This window comes from Prinia subflava, chromosome 8, assembly GCF_021018805.1.
Source record: "Prinia subflava isolate CZ2003 ecotype Zambia chromosome 8, Cam_Psub_1.2, whole genome shotgun sequence".
In the NCBI taxonomy this organism is placed as follows: domain Eukaryota; kingdom Metazoa; phylum Chordata; class Aves; order Passeriformes; family Cisticolidae; genus Prinia; species Prinia subflava.
This window is the reverse complement of record NC_086254.1, coordinates 23,290,392-23,316,248: the sequence shown is the minus strand read 5'-3', so window position 1 is coordinate 23,316,248 and position 25,857 is coordinate 23,290,392. Positions and strand designations below refer to the sequence as shown.

The following is a 25,857-nucleotide window of genomic DNA, read 5'->3' as shown; positions in this document are numbered from 1 at the left end:
AAGCTCAGAAACGTGGGAGAACGTGTTTGCTGCCTTTTCTGGGCTGTGTAAAACTCGTGTGGTCCCCTGATGACTGTCATAAGGTGCCTGAAAAGTCGCTGTTGAAACCAGTGAGCAAAATTCAGGCTGCCAGTGGTGGAGAGAACGAATTTGTCCCTTTGCTGACCCGAGAGATGAATGAGCTGAACCCTTCTTCTGTTTGGAGTGTGAACAGCTTTCCCTGCACCTTCCAAAGGGTGGTATAAAATACTGCCTGAGCAGCTGCAGCGTATCCGAGGGGGGGCACATCAGTCATTTCCTCATTTCCCTGTTTTCAGCCCGTGCTTCCTGAAGGAAGGCCAAAGGCAGGCTGGGGTCGGGGCTGTGTCAGTGGGAGAGTGCTGGGATGAGGAGTGGAAGCTGAACGGGTCAGCCACAGCTACAGCCCTAAACAAAGCTGGGCTGCATCCCGCAGATGTTCCTGACACGTTCAGGGCTTGCAGGAACCAGGAAAACATTAACATTTATGCGTAATTTCAAGCACGTGATCAATACCACTAATTTCACTGGCTTGATTTGTGCTTAACTTCAAACATGTGCTCAATACTCCCCTGCAGGCTCACCCCCTTTTAAAATTAAGCCCTAAATTGTTCAATCAATGAATTTGTTTGCTTTGATGGAGCTGGACTTCCATGTATGGGCTGGGTATTTGAGTAAAGGGTGCAGGGTAATGTTGAACAGCAGTCACCTTGGCCATACCTCAGTAATGCAGCTTTTTGGGTTGGGTCTGACAAGCTCGTAGCTCCTGTGGTGTGTTTGAAGCTACCTAGATGCAGGCATGATACCAATCAGCTCTTGCTCCTTTCTCAGTTTGCTTGCAGCTACAGTATCACTTACCTTCCCAAGGTATTCCTGTCAGCAGGGCCCTTACTGCAATGAAAGAGTTTCTTGTGACATGGGGAAATAGAATTTGTTTCCTTCCTGCAATCAGTATCAATCAAAGAGGCATTTATATTTGCTGTTGAAGACAGGAACCAATATTGGTAGTTTTATCATAATTTGCCATCAAGCTTCAGGATCTAAAACTATAAATGCAAATGTCCACTTCAGTTCCCTGAGCAGATGTGCCTCTGCACAGCTGTGCCTGCATCTGGGGAAAACATGGGCAGCTTCTTTCTGAAGGTTTATTGTAAAGCTGGAAGTATTTGCTGAATTTGTGTTCACTTGAACGTAACCAGGTTCATATGGATGCCAAGCAATGAGATAGTTGCACCTGTATGGTTTATGACATCTCAGACTGGGGGAGGCTAGTAAAATCCAAAGTTTTCATGTCAGAAGTTATTTGGCTTCAAGGGATCTTTTTTTTCCCCTCTCCTTCTTTCCCCTCAGTGAAGTTTTTTATGTTCTTGTCAGAGGCAGAGTATTTTTCTAAAATACAATCTCTCTTGAAACAAATCTGATTTAGAAAAGAACCTTCAATTAACCCTCCACAGGACTAATTACCCAGCTGAACCCGCTGGCAGAGAAGATCTTGGTTTTTGCAGCAATGTGTTGGCATGCAATATTTATTTTTTGACAAGTGCATTTTGCATGCAGATTTCTTCTTCTGGGTGCTCTGAAGCTACAGAGCAGCAGACCTCATATCCTCCAAGCCTTATCTTGTGGTTTATCGTTCTGATGCTGCTTCCTCTTCTTGACGTGTCAAGCCCTGAGAGTTTGTGCTCAAGGCTCTGCACAGTTGTGCACTCCAGGCATGGCAGGAGGAGAGTCTGGGTGATCAGAGCCTCTGGGAAGCTCTGGGAAGCTCTGGGAAGCTCTGGGAAGCTCTGGGAAGCTGGACCAGCTGGGGTGGGGCCCTGGCAGTGCCAGGAGAGGGGGGAGAAGCCGTGCACACCGTGGATGTTCCTGTGTCTGATTGTGGAGAAGCACAGGCTCCCAGCCCAGGTGTTTGAGTCACTCTTGGGAGGAACCCACAGCCTGTGTTAACTGTGGAGAAACTCAGGTTTAGGGGTGTGAGTATCCCCTGGATGTTAAGGTGCTGAGAATAGCCAGGAGATCCTTTGTGGCAAGGGCAAAGCTGAAGTTTCCATGCTCCTTCCATCCCGCAGGTCACTGAGACCACAGAGGAGGAGGAGGAGGCAGGTTTGGCTCCCAGATCTCTTTTCCCCGAGCTGTTTATTTGTGCCCAGCTGCTGCAGCCAAGGCTGTGGAAGAGCCTGCCCAGTAGGGAAGGGAAGGCAGTGGCTGCTCCTGTGCAGAGCTGGAGGGTGTGAGAGGGGCAGAGGTGGCAGTGCAAGCACAAACCTGGAGTGTAAGGACAGAGGGTCAGTGCTGACCAAGCTGCTCACCCTGGCACAACACCCAAATGCAGAGCAGGGCTGCACAACCCCAGCGCTCGGGTGAGGGCAGGGGTGGGCACAGGGACCCCCAGCCCACCCACCCCTGGGTGCCAGGCTCCTCCTGGCTCCTCCTCTCTAGAGCAGGAAAGTTGTACAGAGAGGGGCTCCTGTTCAGCACAGCCAGCCCAGCATTCCCCTGGGTTTTAACTTTTAGAATTGTGGTGACTTTCACTGCCTCTTTTTATTTTTCTTATTAAAAAGAAGCTGGAATGGCAGAGTTGTTAGTGGAGCTCACAGGAGCTGCTTTACAATAACAAACGTATGTTCCACTTTCCTTTTATATTTGAATTTTGCCGTCTGTGTTTTCTTGTGGTTTCGCAGTCAAAGGAGACATTGTTTCTTAGCCTGGGCTTCCCATGGGGCTCTGACTTTTAACTGTATGTGACTTCCAACATTCAGCTAATTCATTGGTGTGTCAGTGAAACCAGAGCCTTTGATGGAAACTCAAAACCAAATCACAGCTCGGTGGGGTGATTCGCACTCTCACACGTGGGGCCGCTGCTGCTGAAACCCCGGCCAGCCCGCCTGGGGGGGTTTGCTGCCGAGGGCCCTTCCCAGCAGCTGAGTTTGTCCTTGTCCCCACCTTCCCGAGGCCCCTGTGCAGGGAAGGGCAAGGCCAGGCTGGGCTGGACCCTGCTGGTGCTGCACATCTTGTGCCACTCTCGTGGCCATCCCTTCCCTGCTCTGGGGCTGGGCTGTGGCTCCTGCAGGGGTTTTGCCCCCAGCTCAGGAGCAGCGTGTGACAAAGCACCTGCACCTTTCACACCTGGCTTACCTGCAGGACACAGGGCTTGTTTGCACAGTGGCATCGCTGTAGGGGCCTCTTGAGCTTTGAGCTCTCGGCCGTGGATTTATTGGCTGCTGTTCCGTGTGCTGCTGCAGGGATTGATGTGCAGAGGCCAAACCAGGGATTTTGGCTGCATCTGGGAAATTCTCTTCAGAGCTAATATGCCATCAAATGTAAGGGTAGCTCAGCAGCCCTCATGCTGTGCTGCAAGCATGGCTGTAATTCTGAGGTAGAGGTGAATAAAAAGCTCTCACTGGAACTTTTGAGCCTAATTCAGAATACCTTGCTTTTGATGGAGAGGAGTTTTGGCAGAGGTGAGGGGAAGCAGCGTGTACCAGCTGGTTTGAGAGGGATTCCTGTGCTGTGCAGGTTCTGTGGGTTAGAAATCCTCCTGGATGAGGCAGATGCAAGATTCAGTTACTCTTTCCTGTAGGTTCTCACTGCAGGACTGTGCATGGGGGTGTCAGTGAGCTGTAAAGCAAACTGGAATTTCTGGCTGTGTGTCCCAGATGTGAGCACTTCCAGCACAGAACTCAGCCCATCCAGGCGTGCAGGAGGAGTTCACACAGGGTGGGCAGTGTCCAGCTTTGCTGACTGGTGCCAGAACCCCGTGCTGAGGAACTCCCCCCGTGTGATTCTGTCAAAATCATCCAATTTTCACCCTCTGATTTCCTCGTGGCACAGCAAGTTCTGTCATGCTGGGGAGGTTTGGCTCTCCTGTTGTGAGCGTGCATGGAAGTGCTTTAATGGCACAGTTGGTGTTCTTAGCCAGCCGTGAAAATGAGATCTCCAAACCCTCCTCCCGGTGGATGTGCACTGGACAGATGCATTTTCTTTAAAACTGTCACCTGAGATAGTCAGAGCACCCTGAAAACAGGGTCAGCTCTTCACAGGGGCAGGGAAACTGAAGCCCAGAGAGGAAACAACTTGCTTACACTGCAGTGTGAGGTCAGTCAGGAGCAAACCCTCCTGACCGCTTTCTCCCAGAGCTGCTGTCTCTGTCCCAGGCTTGTATTAGCCCCATGTGAAAGCAGAAATCCCAGTTAGACACTGGGATTGTTATTTACTGTATTATTTACTGTAAGGAACAGCAGAGCAAGTGAGATTTAGCCCTTGGAATTATGACTAAACTGTCACCAAAATAAGAAACAATTAAAACTGAGTATCATAAAAAAATCACAATTTAGCAGAATCAGATGTTCAAAGGATTGTGTTCAGAGGCCTTTTTAGACAGCCTTGGTAAGGAGTAAAAGGAACTAAGACAAATACTTCCTTCTGGTTTGCGTTCTTTTGCAGTGTCCCAAGCACATTAAATTGAACAAAGCCGTGTGAGAATACTCAGCTTTGTTGCTCAATGTCAGCTCTAACTGGAGCAGGCAGAGGAGCTGCCACACGATCCGGTGGCTGGACGAGGTCTTTGTTGAATTCCTGACAGTTATTGATACGCCGCTCTCCCCGAGACAATGCAGAGGCATTTTCCATCTCGGTACCAGCATTGTTGAGCAAAGACCTCCCCCAAAAAATCCCTCACATCGTTGCGGTCAGCGGGTATTAACGATGGGGATTAATGATCAAATCCAAGGCCAGAGCTGCCTGCAGCAGTCAGGGGGGACAGAAGCGGGGCTGAACATCATCTCCGAGGCTGTGGAAGGGCCGGGGGGCAGCGCTGGGGCGGCCGCGGGGCAGCGGCAAGGGCAGCAAGGGGGGAAGCGACTGCTCCCCGGGCTCTGCTGGCTGCTCCCCGGGCTCTGCTGGCTGCTCCCCGGGCTCTGCTGGCTGCTCACCCAGCACTGCTCACCGGGCTCTGCTCGCTTCTTCTCCCCAGCCCTGCTCGCCGGGCTCTGCTCGCTGCTCGCCGGGCTCTGCTGGCTCCTCACCCAGCGCTGCTCACCGGGCTGGGCTCCCCCGCTTGTCGCCGGGATGGTCCCAGGGACACACAGGCGCACCCCGAGGGACTCGCAGGGGACACAGGCAGTGATGCACAGCCATGGAGCAAAGCCCGTGTTACCCGGAGCTCAGAGACCGGGAGAGCTGAGCAGATGAAATCCCCAAGCCTAGAGAATCGATTCCCCACGTTTATTCTTTCCTCCTGGCTTGCATTGTCTAGACAGGAAGGTGTTTAGAGATGCGGCTTTGCCCATCGCAGGGAGAAAGACCTGAATGCCCGACAGGCAGAGCTCTGTAGGGATGAATGGGAGATAAATTCCTCCCTTGTGCTCTCTAGCCTCTCACACAGGCTCTTACTGGGGCTCTTCACAGACACCAGTAAGGTTTGCAGATCCTGCAAAGCCCAGCACTGCACGGGGACTTTTGATATAGGCAAAGCTTGCAGCACTGCTGGGAACTGAGGTGCTGCAGCTGCTGAATGGTGCCTGAAGTGCCAGTCTGGGGTGCTTGCAGGACGGGGCCGGCATTCCCTGCCGGCATTCCCTGCCGGCATTCCCTGCCGGCATTCCCTGCCGGCATTCCCTGCAGCGGGGCACAGGGCACGGCCACCACGGATTTCTCACTGGGCTTTGGTTGCTCATCCCCTGCAGGACCTGGCAGATCACTGCCCCTCTCTAGCCTGGCTTCTGGGTAAGAATAAAAGGAATTATCTTATTCATTTCCTAGGAATGTCTCTTTTCCCTGCTAATAATGTTATTCTACATAAATTATAATAATATTTAAATTCAAGAAAGCATATCCCAGGTTGAAAGATCTAAATTTCAAAATTGCACTGAATTCCCCCAGTATAGATATCTTGTATCTACAGGTGATCACCTACAGAATCTTTAAAGAATTTGCCTGGCTTTCTGACTCTGCTGTGAATTGTTGCCTTGATTTTTGCACAATTAATCAGTGTTGCCTTTGTCTGTGCAGAGATTTGCTCCTTGTGCAGCCCAGCAAAGGTGACCCTGTGTTTCACATGCCCATCCAGGGGCACTGCCAGCTGCTTGTGTGCAGGGTTTGGGTCCCCTCAGCGCTGGGCAGGGAATGGTTTAGAAGGGAATTGACAACTCTGGCTTGAAGTGCAATGTATTTGGAGCTGGGGTCCCAGTTTGTGAGGAGAGCTGAGTTTGGAGCAGAGCAGGAGGAGAGAAGTGTTTCCTGTGCTCCCGATGGCTGCGGTGCCAGGGCTGTCACAGGGGTGGTGTTGGGAGTGCAGCTGAACAGACCCAGCAGCTCAGGCACAGCTGCTCCCTTTGTGCATGCAGAACTGCACAGGTGCCTTCCTGCAAGGGGCACTCAAACCCTCCCCTTTCCCAGATTTGACTGCCGCTGATCCATGCCTGGAGTGCAGAATGAATTTGATTTCTGCAGAGGTGAGATGATGCTTTTAATCGTGCCACACATTTCCATTTTGTTTAGAAACCAAATCATAACAGCAAAGCAAACAAGAAAAGTCTCCTTGTTTTCTGAATGATGTTATTTGTTTATCTGCCAAAGTGCTTTGCATTTCCTCAGGTCACAGACCAGCCCATGTCTGGCTGTGTTAATATTGTAAGAGTTAGGCAGTTAGGCAGAAGCAAAGTTTAAGAAAAATCTTTCAACTGAAAGAAATAGGATCTTAAAGTCCCAAAATAGAGTATGGAAAGGTACACATCATGTCTGGCTTCTCTTTCCCCTTGTGGCAAATGTGACTCAAAGGAGTTGGGTTTTTTCCAGCTCGATCTGTATACAGTTTGGGGGAGTTTTATTGTGAATAGGTCACCTTATAATACACAAAAATATTTCCTCCCAGAGTCCTGTATTCATAAATCTTTCTTGATCCTTGCTCCCTTGAAACTGAAATCCAGATGATTTTGTTTTCTTCATGGAAAGAAGAGTGAGAAAGAGTGAAGGCACACCTTGGTGTGGGGCTGGTGCTGCTCCTGCAGGGAGCAGCTCTGATGAGCAGAAGAACAGCACTGAAACACAGAGATTTTAGAGCAGCTTGGTTGTTGTTAAGGGAGGAAAAAATCAGTTTCAAAGTTAGTATTTTAAAAAGCATTTTAAATCTTCACTTCTCAAAGTTTGGTTAAGGGTCAAATTTATTCCTCCTTTGCTTCTCCAAAGAAAAAGTCAGTGGTCTGGTTAAATATTAGAGCAGCTTCCTGGCATAGTGGAGGTGACTGTCCATTGACAGTGACAATCTGTAGCAGCTCAGTTTTAAGAAGAGACATTTCTCTGAGGCATAGCTTTGGGGTGTTCTCTCATTCTAGCTCACAGCAAATTTATAAAAAAGCAGCACAAATACTCTGTCCCTGCTGAGCAGGGTGAGCTCACTGTTCCCTGGTGCAGGTAAAGAGGGAGCTTGTGTGACATGACCAAAGCTGTGCTAAATGCTGGTGAAGATGAGTGAAAAACTGATTTTAAAGCTCCTGAAGTGTTTCTGTGGGCTGTTCATTCGTAGCAAGTGAAAGGTAGATGGAAATACTTATGGTAAATTATCATCTATATTTGCCCTGAAAATGTAATCAATTAGCTCAAGGATAAACCCTTTTAAATTTGGACACTTGACCTTTTTACATATATTTTTTTCTCTTTGTATTTGCATTTTATAATGGTATTCTGATTTTACAATGATGTCATCCCACAGCATTGCCATAATACCATCAATTACAAAAAACCCCATCATTTTCTTCCACTGACCAAACAACTGATTTACAGTCTGGTTCTGTGGAGGATCAGGAGGCCTTTTACTGCTTTATGCCCCTGGGCCAGCAGATAATCCAGACATTGCCATATGAACAGGGAATCAATTCCTGTCTTCTTTAAGCCTGTATGCATTTATACAACTCACACCCACAGACGTGCATGTTATTGGACAACCATGAGCAGTTTTGTCTTGGGAACTCATTCTGTACATGAGCAAACACCACTTAAAATGACTTTTAAAGGTGGCCAGTATTAAACGCTGTGTATGCAGCCAGTTCTGTTACAGCTGCTACCGACTGTGCTCACTGGGGGCAGATTTTCTTTGGTAATTTATTACCTGTTTTCCTCCGTTTCAGTCTCCCACCCTTAACTCTGGGATTTTGTTCTGCCAGGACAGAGGGGAGAGTGAAAGCTGCTCTGCTGTCACTGTAATAACCCCTGCTGTCCAAAGGACCCTCTCGTTGTTGTAGCTGGATCCACACAGAATTACTCTGTCAGGCATGACAATAACCACGCTCAGTGGTTTAAAAACTTTTAAAAAATTTAAAAACTGCTCTTCCCCCTCGCCCCTTGTGAAGACAGGATGGCTTTTGGTGGTACAATGGCTTTGCACTGAGGGCCAGGAAATGTTGGATTTTGGAAATCCCATGCTTAGGATGAGTGTCTGTGGGGCTCCCAGTGGATCTGGGCTGTGGATCAGCAGGCTGAGTCCTCCTGCAGTGCCTTTTCCCAGCAGATCTGTCACTTGGCCTCTGTTGCCTTTCATGTCCCATAGGCTTTGTCCCTTTTTTGTCCATGGCTGCCGCTGTATTTATCAGTCCCTGGCCATGCTGTGTCCCCAGTGCCAGCCCTGGCACCCCAAGCCCGGCTCCCTGCTCCTCCCCGGGCTCCCAGAGCCAGTGAGGGTTTGCACAGAGCCCCCTGCCCCATCCCCTCCTCCCCAGCCCCAGAATGCTGCTGCCAGTGGGGTATGGGAGGTGTCTGTGCTGGGCTCTGCAGTTTGCTCTTGCACGAGCCCTGCCCAGGGCCTGGTGCCCTCGATGGAGCATTCATGGAGCTGTTGATGGAGCTGCTGGTGCCAGCACAGGCTGCTCGCTGGCCCTGGGCTCTGGGGGCACAGCCCCTGCCCCTGTGTGCTCCAAAGTGTGTGCAGGGTGAGGAGGGACGGCTCTGCAGAGCGAGTGTCACCTTACATTTGCCATGCTGGAGGAGGGCTGCCAGCACCGCATTGATGCTGCATGTGGTCCCCTTCCAGGGGGGAATTAATCCTTCTGTGCAAGGATACCTCCTGCTGACTGCTGAAAAGAAAAAAAAGGAAAAAAACCCCTGGTTTGGCCATGAATACCATTAGCTTAATCTTCCTTTTCTCTGATCTCCCAGTACTATTTTCTTTGTATGGCTTCATCAAGGTTTTGTATGTGGACAGAGTAATTGAAAACAAATTTAGCATGTCTCAGACCATAAAGTTCCCTTTCAGCTCAATCCCTGGCTGTGCGGTAGATAAATGTCTGGTTCTCATTTTTGGTTATGTGAGAAATTTAGAATGGTTTGATTTGTAATTTTGAACATTAATAAAGAAGGAGAAATTTCCTTGTCTCCTGGTCGGTGGAGGCATTCTGGTTTCCTTGCAGCAAATGGTGTTTATTAAAAAAAAAAAGCCAGAAGAGTCTGTGTCCTTGAGGCCTAGAAACCCCAGGCTGTAAGGTCAACTGAGACATCCTTGTGCTTCATCCCAGACCCAAAATGCCATCTCTGCCTGCACAGGTGGAGTTTTAATGTAGGGCAAGAGGAATGAACAACACCTGGGGGAAGGATGAGTTTCAAAGAGCAGCAGATCAATGCCAGACACCTGCATTTACCTGTGCATGTCTGCAAATCTCCTTGGTCTCACTGCAGGCCCAGTGTGTGACAGCAGGTTTTTTGTCTTGCCAGCTGCACGGGTACATGGAGAACAAACCCCTGGGGCTGCAGATCTTCATTGGCACGGCGGACGAGCGCATCCTGAAGCCCCACGCCTTCTACCAGGTCCATCGCATCACGGGCAAAACCGTCACCACCACCAGCTACGAGAAGATCATCGGCAACACCAAAGTGCTGGAGATCCCCCTGGAACCCAAAAACAACATGAAAGCAACGTGAGTAGATTTCTTTTTATTATCAAAGTTGAGGTGGATTAAGTTGTCACTGAAGTTCTTTCTCTTTGGAAAGGAGAAAGAAATTAAAAGAATAATGATGCTCTGGAGGGACTCCTCTTTCCAGCACGTTGGGATAATTTATGAGGGCAAAAAACACCCTTGTAAAAAGACCCTTTTTACAAAACCAGCTACAAGCACCTGGGTTAAAGCTGCTGGAAAGTTCCCATCCATCAGGTGACCATGTAGGCACTTCTGCTCTGTAGTGCACTTTCTGCAGTGACTGTGCTGTAATCACAGAATGGTTCAGGTTGGAAGGGACCTTAAAGCTCATCCAGTGCCACCCCTGCCATGGCAGGGACACCTTCCACTGTCCCAGGGTGCTCCAAGCCCCGTCCAACCTGGCCTTGGGCACCTGCAGGGGTGGGACATCCAGTGTTTTACTAATAATTCATCACCTTCACAGTCAGAATGGGTTTGCAGTGCACTCAGGAAAAGGAGACGGGAATCTCACATCCCTGTGCTGCAGGGACACAGTGAGGAACAGGGGAAAGGTGTGGGATGCATTTTATGACATCCAATGGGATACAAAACAACTCTGCTGAACTCAGCCAAGTGCTCTGGCCGTGAAATCTCCTCTTGTAATAGGCTAACAGAACAGCAAGTACAGGCACATCTTGTCTGCATTACTCCTTCCAGTTTTATGGAGGCAGGGGGATGAAGTGGGCACCAGTCTGAAAACTTCAGGCTTGAATGTGTGCCAGGCATGAGACTGATTGCTCTGCAGAGGGAAGAGCTGTATCTCCATCCTTCACAGGACCCTGACAAAATTGGCAGAGCAGTTATATTTCTAAGCCCCCCTGCTTCATCACAAAATCCACGTTCTTTCTTCATATTTTTTTAGAAAATATACCTCATTCCTAACAAGGAACCCTGGAATAATCAACCCCTGCACATATGCAAGGGCAAGGAACAGTGTGGGTGGAGGAAGCAGCCTGGGGCTTGTACCTCCCCAAATGTGATTTTAATTCATATCAAAAGAAGAGAAATGATGTGTTTTTAGAACTGATATCAAATGGGCTGGCAGTGCCTGTTTAATAGTAGTGCTCACAGCCTGCTCTGAGAACCACTGCTGAGCTTGACAAATAGTTGTCACATTTTCCTGACACAGGCAAGACAGCAGAAAGTTTTCAGCTTAATAATGGAATATTGTTTATTGTTAATAGAAAGCACACAAGCAAGCACTGTAAGCAGGTGTGTGCTTTCAGTGATTGGCTGAACAATGGTCTGTAAGCCTTAGCAATGTGTTATTGGCCGGAAAACTTTTAAGGTGCTCTGTACCAAAGAAATCTCTGGCTGCTGCTGGCAGGCGTGACCTGCTGCCATCCTCAGCTGTGAAACCCCCGTGATGCGGGGCTGTAAGGGTTCGAGGAATGCCTGGCAGCAGCCTCGTCCCGTTTGTGCCTGAACACAAACCCCGTGAGTTGGGTCTGGGGGGTTCTTTGTGCTGCCGAGGTGCTGAGCAGGGCTCTGTCTGTCTGTCTGTCTGTCCGTGTGTGCTGCAGCATCGACTGCGCGGGGATCCTGAAGCTGCGCAACGCCGACATCGAGCTGCGCAAGGGCGAGACCGACATCGGCCGCAAGAACACGCGCGTGCGCCTCGTCTTCCGCGTGCACATCCCCGAGCCCAGCGGCAGGGTGGTGTCCCTGCAGGCCGCCTCCAACCCCATCGAGTGCTGTGAGTACCCTGCCACACGGCTGCCTGCCTGTTGGAATCCTGCAAACCTGGATTTTGGGGGTTTAGTATGTGGTGATATACGTGAGGCAGGGCGGAGGGCCTTGGGCGTTGTCTGGGCCCTTCACCTTCCTGGCTTTGGGTGGTTTTCTGTAATTGGGTGGAAAAGATCCGCACTGCGGGCCTTGGGTGGTCATTATTGGGTCAGAAGTATAAATAATAGAGGTGTCACCTCGTTATTGGGTCATTAGCACTTAGATAACCTTGGGAAGAGTCAGAGGTGCTTCATTTTACCTCACTTCTCTAACGTGCTAGTTAGAGCTCACAGCTCATGAGTCTGTAAATAGATAAGAAATAATAAATATCCAAGTCCAAACACCAAACCCACGTTTCCCATGGATGAATCCTGACCTTGGCAGAGGAAAAGAAGCCAGAACTGTTACATTGACCAATGTTTCATCACAGCTGTTTCAGTTGAAGCCGTCTTATTTCTAAGAAAAAATACCCAAACTTTGCCAGTTAGATAAGCATATTTTAACAAAACTGAAAATAATTTTGAAATTATCAGGGGCGTTCTGGTCACTGTTTTTTCTGGCTGTCAGTACCCAGGGGTGCACAGCTCGGGAGGCTGAAGCAGGGAAAGCATGGGTTGTTCTGGTTTTCCCCTGAGGGACAGAGGAGAACTGGCAGTTTTGATTTCTGAAGTGCAAATCCCATCAGTGTGTGAGCTCAGAACCTGCACCTCCCACTCGCTGTAACTGCTGGATCCTGAGAAAGAGAGGCCTGTGATGGGGCCCCCGTGGCACAGTCATTTCTGGCAGGGCTCTGCCCACTTTGCTGGTTCCTGTGCATCCTGTGATGCTTTTTGTTGTTAAATGGTGCCTTTTTGGTGGTTTGGGGATTTCACAAATATATAATGAACAGTTTTCCTCTGCCTTTGCTGAATGACTCACCCCTTTAGCAGAACCTATCTTGCCATAAGTCATGTGAAGAAAGCCATTGAGGCTCTCATGTGTAACTTGCATTTATTGAGATGAGACTTGACTAAAATACAACTGCTTAGAATGACAGGAGCCAGTTCTGGGTGTGAAATCAAACTGGGTAGTGAAGGCTCGATGGCTGCTTTTGAAAAAGGAGTACAAATGAATAACCCAGGCAAGGCTGGGAGAGGGTGGTGGCTGTGAGTGATCCCTTGGCAGCGTTTCTGGGACGGCACCAGCTGCCAGAGCGTTTTGGCAGCTGAGTGGAGTCTGAGCACTGTGATGGGGAAGGGACAGCAGTGGGAGCAGCCACCACCTCTGTCCTTAGGAAATTGTCCCATTCCTCTGTGGGAGCAGGTGGCTGGAACAATAGTGGCCTCCACCCCAAACGTGTCCCTGCTGGAACAAAGGTCCATGTGCTAAAGGAAGCGCTCAGTGAGGAGCTCCTGGGCTGGGGAAACTCCAGGTGTAACTCCTACAGCCTGTGGGCAGGAGAAGAGCAGAGCCCAGGGCAGGAGGCTGGCCTGGATCCCACAGGGAGCCCACAGATCCCCCCCCTCCTGCTCAAATCTCCTCAGGAAGGGCAAGCGTGAGTAAGGCAGGCATTTCTAGGGCCCTTCCACAATGGCACGTTGTATTTGTGCCCATCACTGCATTTCAAGCAGAAATCCAGGGTTTGCAGAATAAATCACATTTTTCTGAACTGTATGCACACACCTCATTTGCCTGCTACAGACTGCTGTGGCAGAGCCTTGGTTAAAATGTTGAGGCATTTATTCTGAGATGTCTTTGCACTGATGAGTCTTAGGGGCATAAAAAAGCCAAGAGTGGAGATACGAGTATAAGTGGCTTATTGTTAGTGGGTTTTTTTAATAATTAAAATATTAAAATGTTGGCTGCATAGAAGAGAGCAAGTTCCTACAAAAAAAAAGTATTTGATCCCCAAGGAAATACAATAGGGAAGTTTTATTTTTGGAATAGTGGATATACAGACAGCTTGGAGAGATATGTTAAGGACTGTACTTTTCTGGACTCGAGGAAGCAGGGTATGAAGTGCTCTGGAGTAATGAGCCTCTGCCCTTTAGCGTGTATGTTGCATATTTAGCACTGGTTTTGCATTTCAGTAGCACTTCCTGATCTCAGGCCAGTTCTGGGAAGATGCTTATAAACATCAGTGGCCTCAGCCAGCACGAGCACTGCAGCCTAAATCTCTGCAGAGGTGGTAACCTCAGCTTGTCCCCACGATCTGCACACCTTGCACAGCTCCCAGGCAGCCCCAGGGAAGCTCAGGTGCCCTGCCAAGAGGGGCCCTGGGGCTGGGAGATGTTTTCTTCTTGTCCCACCTTCTGTGCTGCTGGGATCCGCTTTTCCCCTTTGCTCTCTGCTTGGTTTGGGTGTGTTTTGACCCGGCCCCTGATCCCCAGGGCTCTCCTCAGTCCCTGCAGGGTGGCAGCAGCAATGATGTCCCTGTGGGGAAGCCTTGGTGAGCAGCAGCTCTGGGATCAGGGCCCGTTTCCCCTGCCAGGGCTGCCCCTGAGCGCTGCTGCTGCCGACAGAGCACCGAGGGCTCTCCTCCCCTCAGCTGATCCCCAGCCAGTCCCAGCAGTGTCAGCACATCATCAGCTGCAGTGAAGCAGGACCTGTGAAACTGCTGCTTTTCAGAGGGCTGCTTGCTTCCACCTCATCCGTGTCACATTCAGCCCTTGGCAGATTTTCGGAGGGGATTTCACAGCTTCAGAGCATCCTCCAGAGCGGGCTGCTCCCCGGGAGCTGTGTGGGAGGACCGAGGGGTGAGGTGTTGTTAAATGATCACTTGTGCCCTGAAATGCACCTCAGACCCAGACAAGCCTGCACGATTCAGCAGGTTTGTTCTGCTGCTGCCTGCTGATTCCTCCCAAAGCCACTGAGGAGGCAAAGGCATTTGAAATCCCTCTGCTAATTGCAGCAAAGGCCATCTCTCAGCTAAGTGTGGGAAAGCACTCACTCGTAGGTGGGAAAGGTGAGAAAAATCCCTTTTCCTGCTGGTGCAGGGGTCAGTAACCTGGCAGTGAGCCCTGGGAGGTGTGTGGATGCAGAGGGTCCTGCTTGGCTGGCTCCCCACCCCTCCCTGCCCGGGGCTCTGTGTCCAGTGTCCATCCCTGCTGGACAGGTCAATGCTTTAGGCATGGACCAGCTGCTCTTGGGGAGTTCCTGCTGGGCCAGCAGGGCTGGACAGAGCTGCTGGTGACACTGCAGTGAGGGTGCTGGTGACACTGCAGTGAGGGTGCTGGTGACACTGCAGTGAGGGTGCTGGTGACACTGCAGTGAGGGTGACTGAGTTCTCCTGTCCCTTCAAACACAGCCACGGGGAGAATCACCCCTGCAGAGGCTGGACTCTGGCAGAACATTATTTTTGAGCCACGAGGACGATTCCTGGAACATCAGTTCTGTTCCTTTGCCTTTCACCAAGAGCTGGAGCTCTTGGGGAGTGGGTGGTCTCTGGTGTTACAGAAATTGCTGACACTGGGCTGCCTCCCCAAGAGACAGATTTGTCAGGACCTCTGGGAGCTCAGGCTGGGTGTCCCAACATCGGCAGTGGTGTTTCCACTCCTCAGCTGAAGTTCCTGGGGCAGAGAAGGAGCAGGAGGAATCCAGGGTAGCAGGGCAGCTTGTTCTGCTCCGTGCTGTCAGCAGCCAAAAACTGCTTCATGCAGATGTCTGAGGGGGAGGCTCAGGAGTGTCCTCCACTGTTTTATTCTAATAAATCCTGCTAAACCTTCCCAAAGCCTCTCACAGTTCTTGCTCTGTAGAATCCGTGTGTGCTGACCCCGAGCTGTGCTCATGAATCCCTTAAAATGCAAACTGAAATTGCACTTGGCACGAGAGAAGGAGACTAAAATCTTGTTCTTATAATAGATGTTCCGAGGTGGTAAAAAAGCAAAACAAACAAACCTCATTGCTAAAGAACCATGTGTCCATCTAGAGGAATTTAAATAGTTTCTATTATTGACCGTATTTTGTTCCATTAAATTGGGTCAAATTTCTTATTTCCCTTTAATCAATTTCCCTGGAAGTTTCCTTTATTTTTCTCTCCTTCTAGTAGATTTTCCCATAATATTAGACAATCTGAGCCTATGATTTGTGACACATTAATAACTACAGAGGAAAGAGCTAGTCATGTAAAAGAATGTTGTCTTGGCAAGGCAGCGAGTGCTTTTCCTCAGCTGGGAGTTGTGCTGCTTGGAACACAGCAGCAGGCAAGAAGGAGCCCTGCTTTAATTCAGATAGAAAAGCAGAAACAAATGGTCTCTTTGCACTTGGGAGATACCTATTTGCAAGTTTAACCATAACCATGATTATTATGGGAGTATCATGGTTTCCAGTTGAATTAAATGAATTTTTTCCCCCTTTCATTTCAACTTCAAGACAGTCTCGCAGTTGGCTGCAAGGGCAGCTGACAGAAAAATTGGTGCTTTCTCTAAAGGATATTCTCTCTCTTGAAGGACAGAGTGTAAAAGCTAATTCTGACAACATTTTCCACTTTGAACATGCAACCAAAATATTTCAGCCTTTGAAGTCTGAGTCAGAGTGAAGGGGCAAACTCCTGTTTACTTCTTGTCTTCAGTGCTGCTGGTGGTAAAAGCAAAGAGCCCAGCCCAGCACACAGAGCATGGACTGCTGAGCAGAGCATCGGCTGAGCAGATCCCTCCCAAGGCTGAGGGAAATGCTGTGCATACCCGCAGAGATGAGTGACACAGGAGTGAGCCGGGCCATGGCTCTCCTGTCATTCATCACAGCCTGCCCTGGTGAGCTGGCTGCAGTTCAGAGAAAGGATCACACTCATCTGACACTGCTGCCATCGGGCCTTGTCACTCCTCCTTTGCAAGGACATCATAAATTATCTGCAGAGGAGGAGGTGGAGAAAAGCTCTCTATTTTTGGTGCTTTTTGCTTGGATGGCTCTGCACAAACTGCTGATTAAGTCTTGCTGGCAGCAAATTAGAAACTGTTGTCAGTCACACTGAGTTCTTCTTTTCAGAGTGTTTAGACCACATTTGCAAGGTTTCCCCACGAGGGTTGGAAATTTGCTTTATTTGCTTGGTTCACAAGTCTTCCACTGCTCCATGCTCCTACCAGGAGGTAAATTATCCCATCCCTGCCATGAGGAATTTGCTTCTCTCTAGGCTGTCCTGCTGGTGTCTCCCTGGCTGCTGGAGATGTCTGCTGCCCTTGGTGCTCCCATGGCTGCCCTGCCTTTGTCCTTCCTCCCACTGCAGAGCTCAGGATGCTCCAGGAGTGATGGAGGGGATCAAAGTCTCTCAAACATTAATGAGTTGGAGAAGTGTTGAGCACAGCAGCTCTGCTCCTATCAGTCCTGCCACAGGCAGCCCGTGGTAAATAAACCCAGTGTGACAGCAGGAATGAAATATTTTCTTTGGCTCATTGAGGTTTGCACTGAGGTGGAAGAATTAATCCTGTAACAAATTACACCTCTGCTATTGCTTCCAGGGCTCAGGGTTTTTTAGCAGCAGACATCCTGCTCCATCTGCACTTCTCAAACCCAGCAGGAATCAGTGGCTGCAGCAGGAGCCTTTGGAGGTTTGGAAAGACATGGCAGGGGTGGTGATCCCAGCTGGAGGGCTTCCAGCAAGCTGGGGTGAGCTGGGCTGCTCTGGGCAGGGTAAGGACAGAGGTGTCCAGGGAGGGATCTGGATATCTGTTCTGGTAAGGTCACTGCACTGGGGTGCCAGCTGTGACCCCAGCCCTATTGTGACCCCTTTTGGTTTATGGGCTTGTGAGTTAATCAGAGGTGGTGGTGGCTTTGTCCTCACTGAGCTGCATGTGAGCCTCAGTCCTGCTCCTCCTTGATAAGATCAGGAGGATCTTGTCACAAGGGTAAAATCTCTCTGCTGTCAGCACTGGGGACAGCAGGGAACCCAAGATCTGGGGTCAGTGCTGCAGGTGTGGGGACAGTGTGCAGGGGCTTCACTCCAGCAGGAGTTCATCCCAGAGTTACAGGGTGTCTTGGCTTGGAGGGGCCTTAGAGCTCATTGTCCCCAGGGCACTCATCCAGTGCCACCCACGGGCAGGGACACCTGCCACTGGACCAAGTTACTCCAGCTGAGATTGTCCCTTGTCACCTCCCAGCAGCAATGGGTGACACTCTCATGGGGGAGATTTGGAGCTGCAACAGACTTCTCCAGGTAATCAATTTTCCCAAAATACCCTTTTTTCCCCCCCAAAAGCCAAATCTCCTCTGTGCTGCAAAAGGAGAGGTGTGGGTACTGTGGGCAGGTGGGGAAGCAGGACCCACCTCTGCCTGCCTCAGCACAGTCCCTGTGGCCAGCTGTGCATCCATGGGGGTGTTCAGCCTGCTGGCCCAGGGATTCAGGCCATCCTCACCTCCTCCATCCGCTGCTGGCGCAGGCAGGGGCTGCAGCTGAGCCCTGGCAGGAGGGGTGCAGGGGAGCCTGGGTGGGCTGTGGGCAGAGGGGCTGCTCCCTGCAGGCTCAGCTCACTGCAGGTGCTGCAGGGCTCCCAGACAGCGGCTCCCTGTCTGCCTTGTGTCACTGCATGCATTGTATTTCTTGGCACCACGAATCCATGACATCTTGATTTGCAAACAGTCAAATAAAATAGAAAAATAATGTCCCCTGTTAATAGGTTGACACACTGCTTCGGGCCAAGTGTGAGTATTTCTATAGCATTTGCTTTGCTGCCTTATGTCAGTAACTGTTGCTATTGAAAGTAAACACCCCAACTGGTTAAATCAACAGTGGTTTGTTTATTCAAAGCTCATAAACTCCAGTAGCTGTAGGTCACTTTATGAAGTGCCAACCCCTGGGGGAAGAGAAGGAATAGTGTGAAATTATTGCATGCAGTGCACCCATCATGAGCCTTAGAGGAAGGGGATTTATTAGCAATTAATATTTCTTGCAGAGGAAAAAAAATAATCCTATTGAGGCAGCTCTGCACTGAACCTTGAACCTCTGTACTGGTGGAAATGGGGAAGGGGGTGAAGCCTTCTCACACTCTTGGGTGGAAAAAAGAGACCTTGAAAAATGAAAAGTGGCTGGGGTTTCTATTATTAGAAAAGGATTTCAAACCAGCCAGAGGGAGGAGAAGGATTCAGGTGAAACAGGGCAGGGGAGACCCTTCAGTGTGGTACCTGCACTGGGGAGCTCAGCTGGGGTCGTTCTGCAGCACTGCTGGGGCACAGGGGCTGCACTCCTGCACTGTCCTGGGGCAGGAACAGCCCTGGAGATGCCCAAAGTCACGGCAGCTGCAGCAGCTCCAAATGCAATTGAGATGAGGCAGAGTCACTTCCAGGCTAAAATTTGTCCTTCCTCATGTTGAAAAAGCCTTGGAAACCACTGGTCTGTGGGTTTGCAGGTACTGAGCTCTCTATTAACACAGTGAAGCTGGAAAGAGATGTAGGTTAATCTGGAATTTTGATGATTTAGGATGTTTTGGCAGTGAAATTTGGTGACTGAATAGGAATAAAGATTGTCCAGGGCAATGCTTAAATACTTAAATGTTTTCTGCTGATTGTTGTGGACATGCCTTTTGATGATTGCTATTTACTCTAAGCCTTTGAGGTTACTGATCTGTCTTTGTGATAAATGCAATTAGGAACTCATCAAAAATGTTCGTATTTTGGGAAAGAAATGAATTCTATAGCCATGAGAAAGTAATTATCAGCTTCTTCGAAAATAATCTGAATATATATTCTTAACTGGCAGTACATTAGCCCAGATGTTATGTACTCTAAAAGAACAATGAGTCCTAAGGTAGTTTTAAATAGATTTTTAAAATGCCTTTCGAATGGCATGAGAAAGTTACAACTCTTGAATTACCTCTATTCTTTAACAAGAGCAAAATCTCTGTCTCGTGACTGAAGGGTTCAGCAGAGCTAGGAAAGTTGCTCTGAAAGGTTTAATGCTTGAGTTTTCTCACCAAATATGCCAACATTTTCTCCAGGTGACGGGAGAGTTTTGTCTGTGCGAGGGTTCAGAGCAGCAGAGCGGTGCCAGGTCAGGTCACAGCCTGCCTGGCGTGAGTCAGGGCCAGCATGGCACATCCACGATCACATTTCCTCATTCCTGCCTCAGCAGCCAGCGGGGCTCAGGGAAGACACAAGTGCTCAGGGTCTCTGTCAGGGAGAGCTAAAACCCAGCCAAGGCAGCTGGGAAAGAGATGAGCAGGATCCTCTGGAGGCCTTTCCAGTAGGGGTGGATGAATCTGGAGGAGTTTGAGTGCAGGTCATGAACTCACAGTTCACCAGCCCCACGCTGCTGCCCACCTGGCCTGCTCACAGGGAGGCTCCTGATGTTTTCCAGCTGTCTGTGTTGTAGGGAACAGTTCTGAACAGTTCTCACATCTTCACTTTCTTCAGCTCCGCCGCTTGATAGCGAACAGTTGGGATGGCTCTGCAGGGACGGTGTCCAGGGCTCTCCAAAGCCTTTCTGACCGTGCAAATGGCTGTTCTAATGGGATCAGAGGAAACAAGGTGGAGAGATGGTGCTGTGCTGGTTTTCTGGCTGGGGAAAGAGAGAATAACTTGCTAAAGTCACGCTCCAAATCCGTGGCCAAGAACAGTAAAGACCTTAGAAAGCCTTGATGACGTCTGAGTCCATCTGGATCCCACCTTACCTTTGCTTCCCTTGCCTTTCATAACCAGACCCCGTCTGTGACACAGGGCCCTGCTCCTCAGATGTTCAGGCTCCTGCAGAACAGGCTTAGGAAAGCCCTGGGCTGCAGCAGTCCTGGTGTGACCCCTCCGTGGCTGCCCCTGCAGCGAGCCCAGGGCTCGGTGCCCACACAGGGAGATGGAGATGGAGCTGTTGTTGGCAACCCCCTGGGCCAGGCCCTGTCCTGTGGGAGGCAGTGGGACTTTGGAGAAGTGGTTCATTTTTTTTTTTTTTTCCCCTCTGAAGGAATTCAGTGTTATTCAGTGGAATCCTCTGTGCAGGTGGAATTTTTGGGCTCTAGGGCTGTAGTGTGCCTGCACTTGAAAATTTGGCCGTTGGCTTGGAAACAGGCATGGGCAAGTTTCAGCTCATTCATCCAAGCTGTCCTTTCTCAAGGACAAGGAGCAGGGCCAGCACAGCTGAACCACCGCAGCCAACTCCTGAATGTTTCCAAATAAAATGCCTTGAGTAAGTTTATTTTTCCCTCTCAGACCTAAATTTAGCACCCTGGAGAAGCTGCTTTGGCAGTCAGCGGATGGTAACGATGACAAGATCAATCTGTGGATAGTTCTGGGAAGATTTGGAAAGTCCTGGTAAAACAGGGTTGGTTTCATTCATGTTTGCAATTTGTCCACAGCCCAAAGGTCTGCTCATGAGCTTCCAATGGTTGAAAGACAAGACATTGACAGCTGCCTGGTTTATGGAGGACAGCAGATGATCCTCACTGGACAGAATTTCACAGCAGAGTCCAAGGTGGTGTTCACAGAAAAAACATCAGGTAAGGCAGGTTTTTCCTAACTTTCCCCAATGGGATAAGGCAAATCTGTAGTGCCAAATGTCATCATAAGATTTGTGTTTATGATTTACTCAAGTGAGTAGTCCCATTCAAGTTCATGAAAGTAAAACCATGTGAGTAAAGTTCGACTTGGGAGCAACTGTTTGTGTTGTTGCTTCCCAAGAATCCAGGCACTGGGAACCAGCAGGGACAGGATTTGTTATCAAAGAAAGGAGATGAATGTGACATATTCCTCTGTGCTTGTTTAATCTCATGTTTAGTGAATGCTACTGTAGAAATCATCATCAAAATGAACATTTTTTTATGAATGTGAACTACAAGCAAAGATCGTGTTTTCTTCTCTTTAGAAATCTGTGGAAAAAACCCAAACATAATGTGTCTCTTTATATAAAATTATTTTTATACACCTAACAAGATACAAGAATCCATCCCTTCTCCTTCCATGTTTTTTATTGTAAACTTTCTGTTCCCTTTGTGCTGTTAAGAAAACTTGGAAGTTTTCTGCCAGCAAACTGAGGTAGAGGCATCTTAAGTGATCTATCCAGTGACTTGCCAGGAGTTTAAGAGATTGCATTGCTCAAGTGAGCAGCGTGTGCACGATCTATGGGGTAATGCCATTGGAAGAAAGTGAGAGTCGAGGCAAAAATGAATGTACATTCATGAACATCACATGGGCACCATGTGGGGGAAAGAGGCATCCTGTGGCTCCTTCCCACACCAGCAGCAAGGCAGGCAGTTTCTGCAGGCATGAAAGGCTCTGAGGAGCTGTGGAGGTTCAGATGAGCCTGTGCAGTCAGAGGAATTCTTTTGGCACTCTCTGCTTCCTTGCAAGCCCGTGGATGAATTCCTTCCCTCTGTGCTGCCACTGTTCCACCGTGTCAGCACCTTGGGAAGGTGCATGGGGACATCCTGGCAGTGCCACCTGCCCCAGGAATGCCCTGGTCACTCAGAGCAGCTCTCGGTGCCATTTCGAGGAAACATCCCAAACCCTGCCCTGCCCCTATTTCCGTGTGAGAGCAGAGGAGGCTCTGGCTGGAAGAGATGTTAGAAAGTTAAAAGAGCAACAACATTTTCCACACTAAATCTAAAGCTTTTCTTTGCTGCTGGGGAAACTGCAGGGTTTTTTTCCTCTTGTTTTACCTCCTGGCAGGGGAGAGACAGGACTTATCCCAGCGGCAGTGCCCAGTCTGGAGCAGGGATTTGCTTGCTGGTGTTCCATATCCTGCCTCCCCCCAGCCCTCGGCCTCTGCAGGCAGTCCCAGTCTGCTGGACTCTGAATAAATGATTGGCAGAAGGGGAATTTAGAGGATGGGAGGTCCAGAGGCAAATCCTTGGGCTGAATCAGAAGTCTGTGTGGTTTGCAGTGGGTTATCGGGGGGGCTGAGTGGTTCTCTGTGTGTTCTGTAATGCAGCAGCACCTCAGAGAGGTGCCCTGAAGTGCTTTTAAATGCAGATTGCTTTATTTAATAGGTGCATCCTAAGGTGAGGGAGGTTAAGAAGCTGAGCTGGATGTGCAGATCATGCATGGGCTGAGGGCAGCAAACTGAGAATTGCTTTGTGCCTGGCTTGTCAGGGGTTGATGAGTGTCCCAGCTGCCCTGAAAATCAGGACCTTGTGCACCTCTCAGCACTCAGAGCTCCCTCACTCTGCACTGTAGGCAGTTCTAGGCATCTCCAGGATGCCTGTTCATCCTGTCCATCGCAGCAGCAGCCCAGAGCAGCGAGCCCAGCTGAGCAGAGCAGGGCCTGGCTGGAAGGAGGAGCAGCTCACCCACGGCTCCCCTGCCCTGCACAGCCCTGCAGAAAGTGCTGATGAGCTGCTCGGGGCAGGCTGAGCCGCAGGCTGGGGGCGGATGGCAGCACAGCTCTGCTGAGCCCAGCTGCAGCAGGCTGTGTCTGTTCCAGAGCACCACGCTGCCCCTGCGAAACAATCACACCTTTGTCAAGGCAGGAAGATGCAGCAAGCTCGCAGGGGAAGCTTGGTTTGCTTAGGGTTTGCATTTTAGCAGCTCACAAGCCTTGTCTGTGCTAGCAAGGGGTGCTGAATTTCCCACTCTTGCCACCAGTCCAAGCTGTGCTGGTGGCAGCGAGGGCGGGAGCAGCGTGGAGGTAAAACCATCGCACAGCTCTCGGCACGCCAGGCTCCACACAGCTCCTTGCCTTGGGTGTCCAGTGTCTAAAGTGAGACTGGCAAGGCTCTTTCCCCCCCAAAAATCTTCCTGCAAGTGTTTGTATGCAGCCAGGTTTTCTCCTGTTAATGGTTCCACAGGCTCCAGACTCTGGGTGCCCTTGGATCTGGGGGAAGCGGGTGCTGGGAGGGTGCCAGTCATGTGCTTTACAAAGCTGAGGAAGCTGCTCTTCGGGGTCACAATTGTAAATTAGGTGCCATCCCTCCGGGGAACACTCAGAACTTCTTTCCATTTCCTCTGGATCTTGTAGACAATTCTTCACCCCCCATCTGCAAGGCAGAGGAACGTGGAACTGCTCCCATTTGTGACAAAGCTGTTGTCTCCGCCAGCAGTAATGAACGGGTTCTGTCTTTTCACAGAACTGCACATGTGTGTATTTTTCCCTAGAAATACCTGGAACATGAGCAGTTCCCTGCCCTGTGGGGGATGTTGCTGTGGCAGTGAGTGTCCCGTGTCACGCCAGCCGCAGGAGCTGCCTGGGGACAGGGCTGGGGCAGAATCAGCTGCGGCTCACGGCAGGAAACGGCAGCAGGAAACGGAGTGGAGGGGCTGCAGCTCTGGGGGATAAAGGACTGGGTTTGAAATGCTGAGGCATAAAAGGATTGATTTTCTGAATGCTGGAGTTTATCAACACGCAGGCCTCAGAGTTCTGAGTTCTTTTTACCGTTATCTCTTGCCCATGCAAGATCATAAAACGTATCAGGGGAACTCACGAATTCCCTAAGGCCAGCACACAAAAGCAGAGTTTGGCTGACAGAGCTTGAAGATCTGAACTTGGAGACACGTAACTGAGCCCAGCTAAATTAAAGTAGGTCAGGGGAAGCAACCAGATTGGGCTGTATTCTTTTAATTTTGATCTGGAAGAGAAAGCTTGAAAAGCAGTCTTGGAGCTATCAAGGACTTGGAATAGGGTGAAGGTCAAGGGTGTTAGTGTTTGGTTGGGGCCCAGATCTTACAGTGCAGTTAAAAAAAGAAGAGATCTGGAATTCCCCCTTTTATTTATTTTAATTGTCGTGTAATAATTTGCAAGTCAGATGCTGGTTGCATTGTGTTTACTCCCATCTGTGTACTGGTTACTGCTGCCCTGCTGTCAGTGATAGAGGAGGTTCGTGTTTCTTGGGGAGAAAAGTGCAAATGGACTGTGATTTCCCCTGCCAAACTCTTCTGGTGGCCACATGGACATCGTGAATCATCGCTAGGACAATGTGGGTGGTGGAGGAACAACCCAAACACAACGTCCATCCTTGGAGAGGCTCCACCATAAATCTCCAGCTTGGGCCAGGCAGGGTGAGGAGAGGAGGTGCTGCCTGTGCCCTTTGACCTGGGGCAGCTCCAGGGCCCCCAGGTGTCACAGCCCCTGTGACAATGGATCTGCCCAGCTCTGGAGCCCAGCAGGGCTGTGTGAGCACCCCTGGACTGCCCTGGCTGCAGGGAGCTCAGCCAGGGCAGGGCCAGGCTGGGGTGTTCAGTGTGGGGCTGAGGCTTTGGGCTGCACAGTGCCCAAACTGCTGCCCCCACACACTGGAAAGGAGCCCTGGAGTGTGCCAGGGGACTCCAGGAGTCCTGCAGGACACTGAGCTGGGATGGCATCAGGGCACGTTCAGTGTGGAGAGAAGTTCGCTGCTGGATTGGTTTGATGATAGGATCGTGCTCGCTGTGGGAGAGGCGAAAGGAAATTCCAGCACTGTCCACAGCAGGATTCCCCTTTTCTGCTGGGCCAGTTCCTCACCGTGCTCAGGCAGGGAGCTGAATCCCTTTTTGTAGTCTGGCAGTTTCATGAATGATCCAAAAACTCCTGGGGAGTGCAGAAAATAGCAAACTATTTTCAGCAGTTAACTCTGTGTGCTTAATAATGCAACATTAATGATGAAATTTTCTCAGGTAAATTCAAGATAAAATAGACAAAAAGCTTTTTAAAAAAACTTTCAGTGTTTTCCCAGGTTCATTCAAAAGAGATGTTTGCTACTTGAACAAATGAACAGCTTTGAATATTGAATGTGAGGGTAGCAAGTATTAATCAGGAGGCTTGGTTTGCCTGGTTCTGCTGTGCAAATTAGAAAGTTTCAGGGTAATGGGCACCTTGTGCTTTTCCTTGCTGCTGTAGCTGCTGAAAGCCAGCAAAGCTTTCTCCCCAAAGGTTTCCCCCTGGCTGGAATGTGCTGCCTGCCCCAGGTGTTCCTGTAATCCTACGGGGCTGGGGATTCCAGAAAAACACTGCAAAACAGGAAAAAATCTAAGGCTCACACAGAGAAAAATGCAGGAGAGTGTGGCTGCAGAAACGGAGTTGCCATAGCTGTTAGAGACTCAGCGAGACAGGGTGGAATCCAGTGTTTTGGAAGGTTTCCCCGTATGACACAAGATTTTGGAATTTTACAGCTGGTAAATCCTTATTAACACAGGCAGCCACTACTGGCCTGGATCCCCTGGCTCGCTGTTTACTACGGGGGCGCCTGATGGAAGTGTGCCTGGTCCTGATTATTCAGCTCGATTGTTTAGGGAGAATGTTAAAAAATAATCATAATTCTTGGCATAAACAAAAGGCAGAGGCAAGCTCCCATCACCTGTTGACAGA

General features: G+C 49.8%; 1 protein-coding gene across 6 annotated transcripts in view; it reads left to right on the top strand.

The window, feature by feature from the left end:
- NFATC2 (nuclear factor of activated T cells 2) overlaps positions 1–25,857 on the top strand; it is an 81,344-nt gene that overhangs the window by 17,431 nt on the left and 38,056 nt on the right. For all 6 annotated transcript variants that reach the window (XM_063404180.1, XM_063404177.1, XM_063404175.1 and 3 more), the window contains exons 4-6: positions 9,718–9,920; positions 11,483–11,655; positions 20,939–21,079. In XM_063404180.1, the coding sequence (XP_063260250.1) occupies positions 9,718–9,920; positions 11,483–11,655; positions 20,939–21,079 (517 nt within the window). The remainder of the gene's footprint in view (positions 1–9,717; positions 9,921–11,482; positions 11,656–20,938; positions 21,080–25,857) is intronic.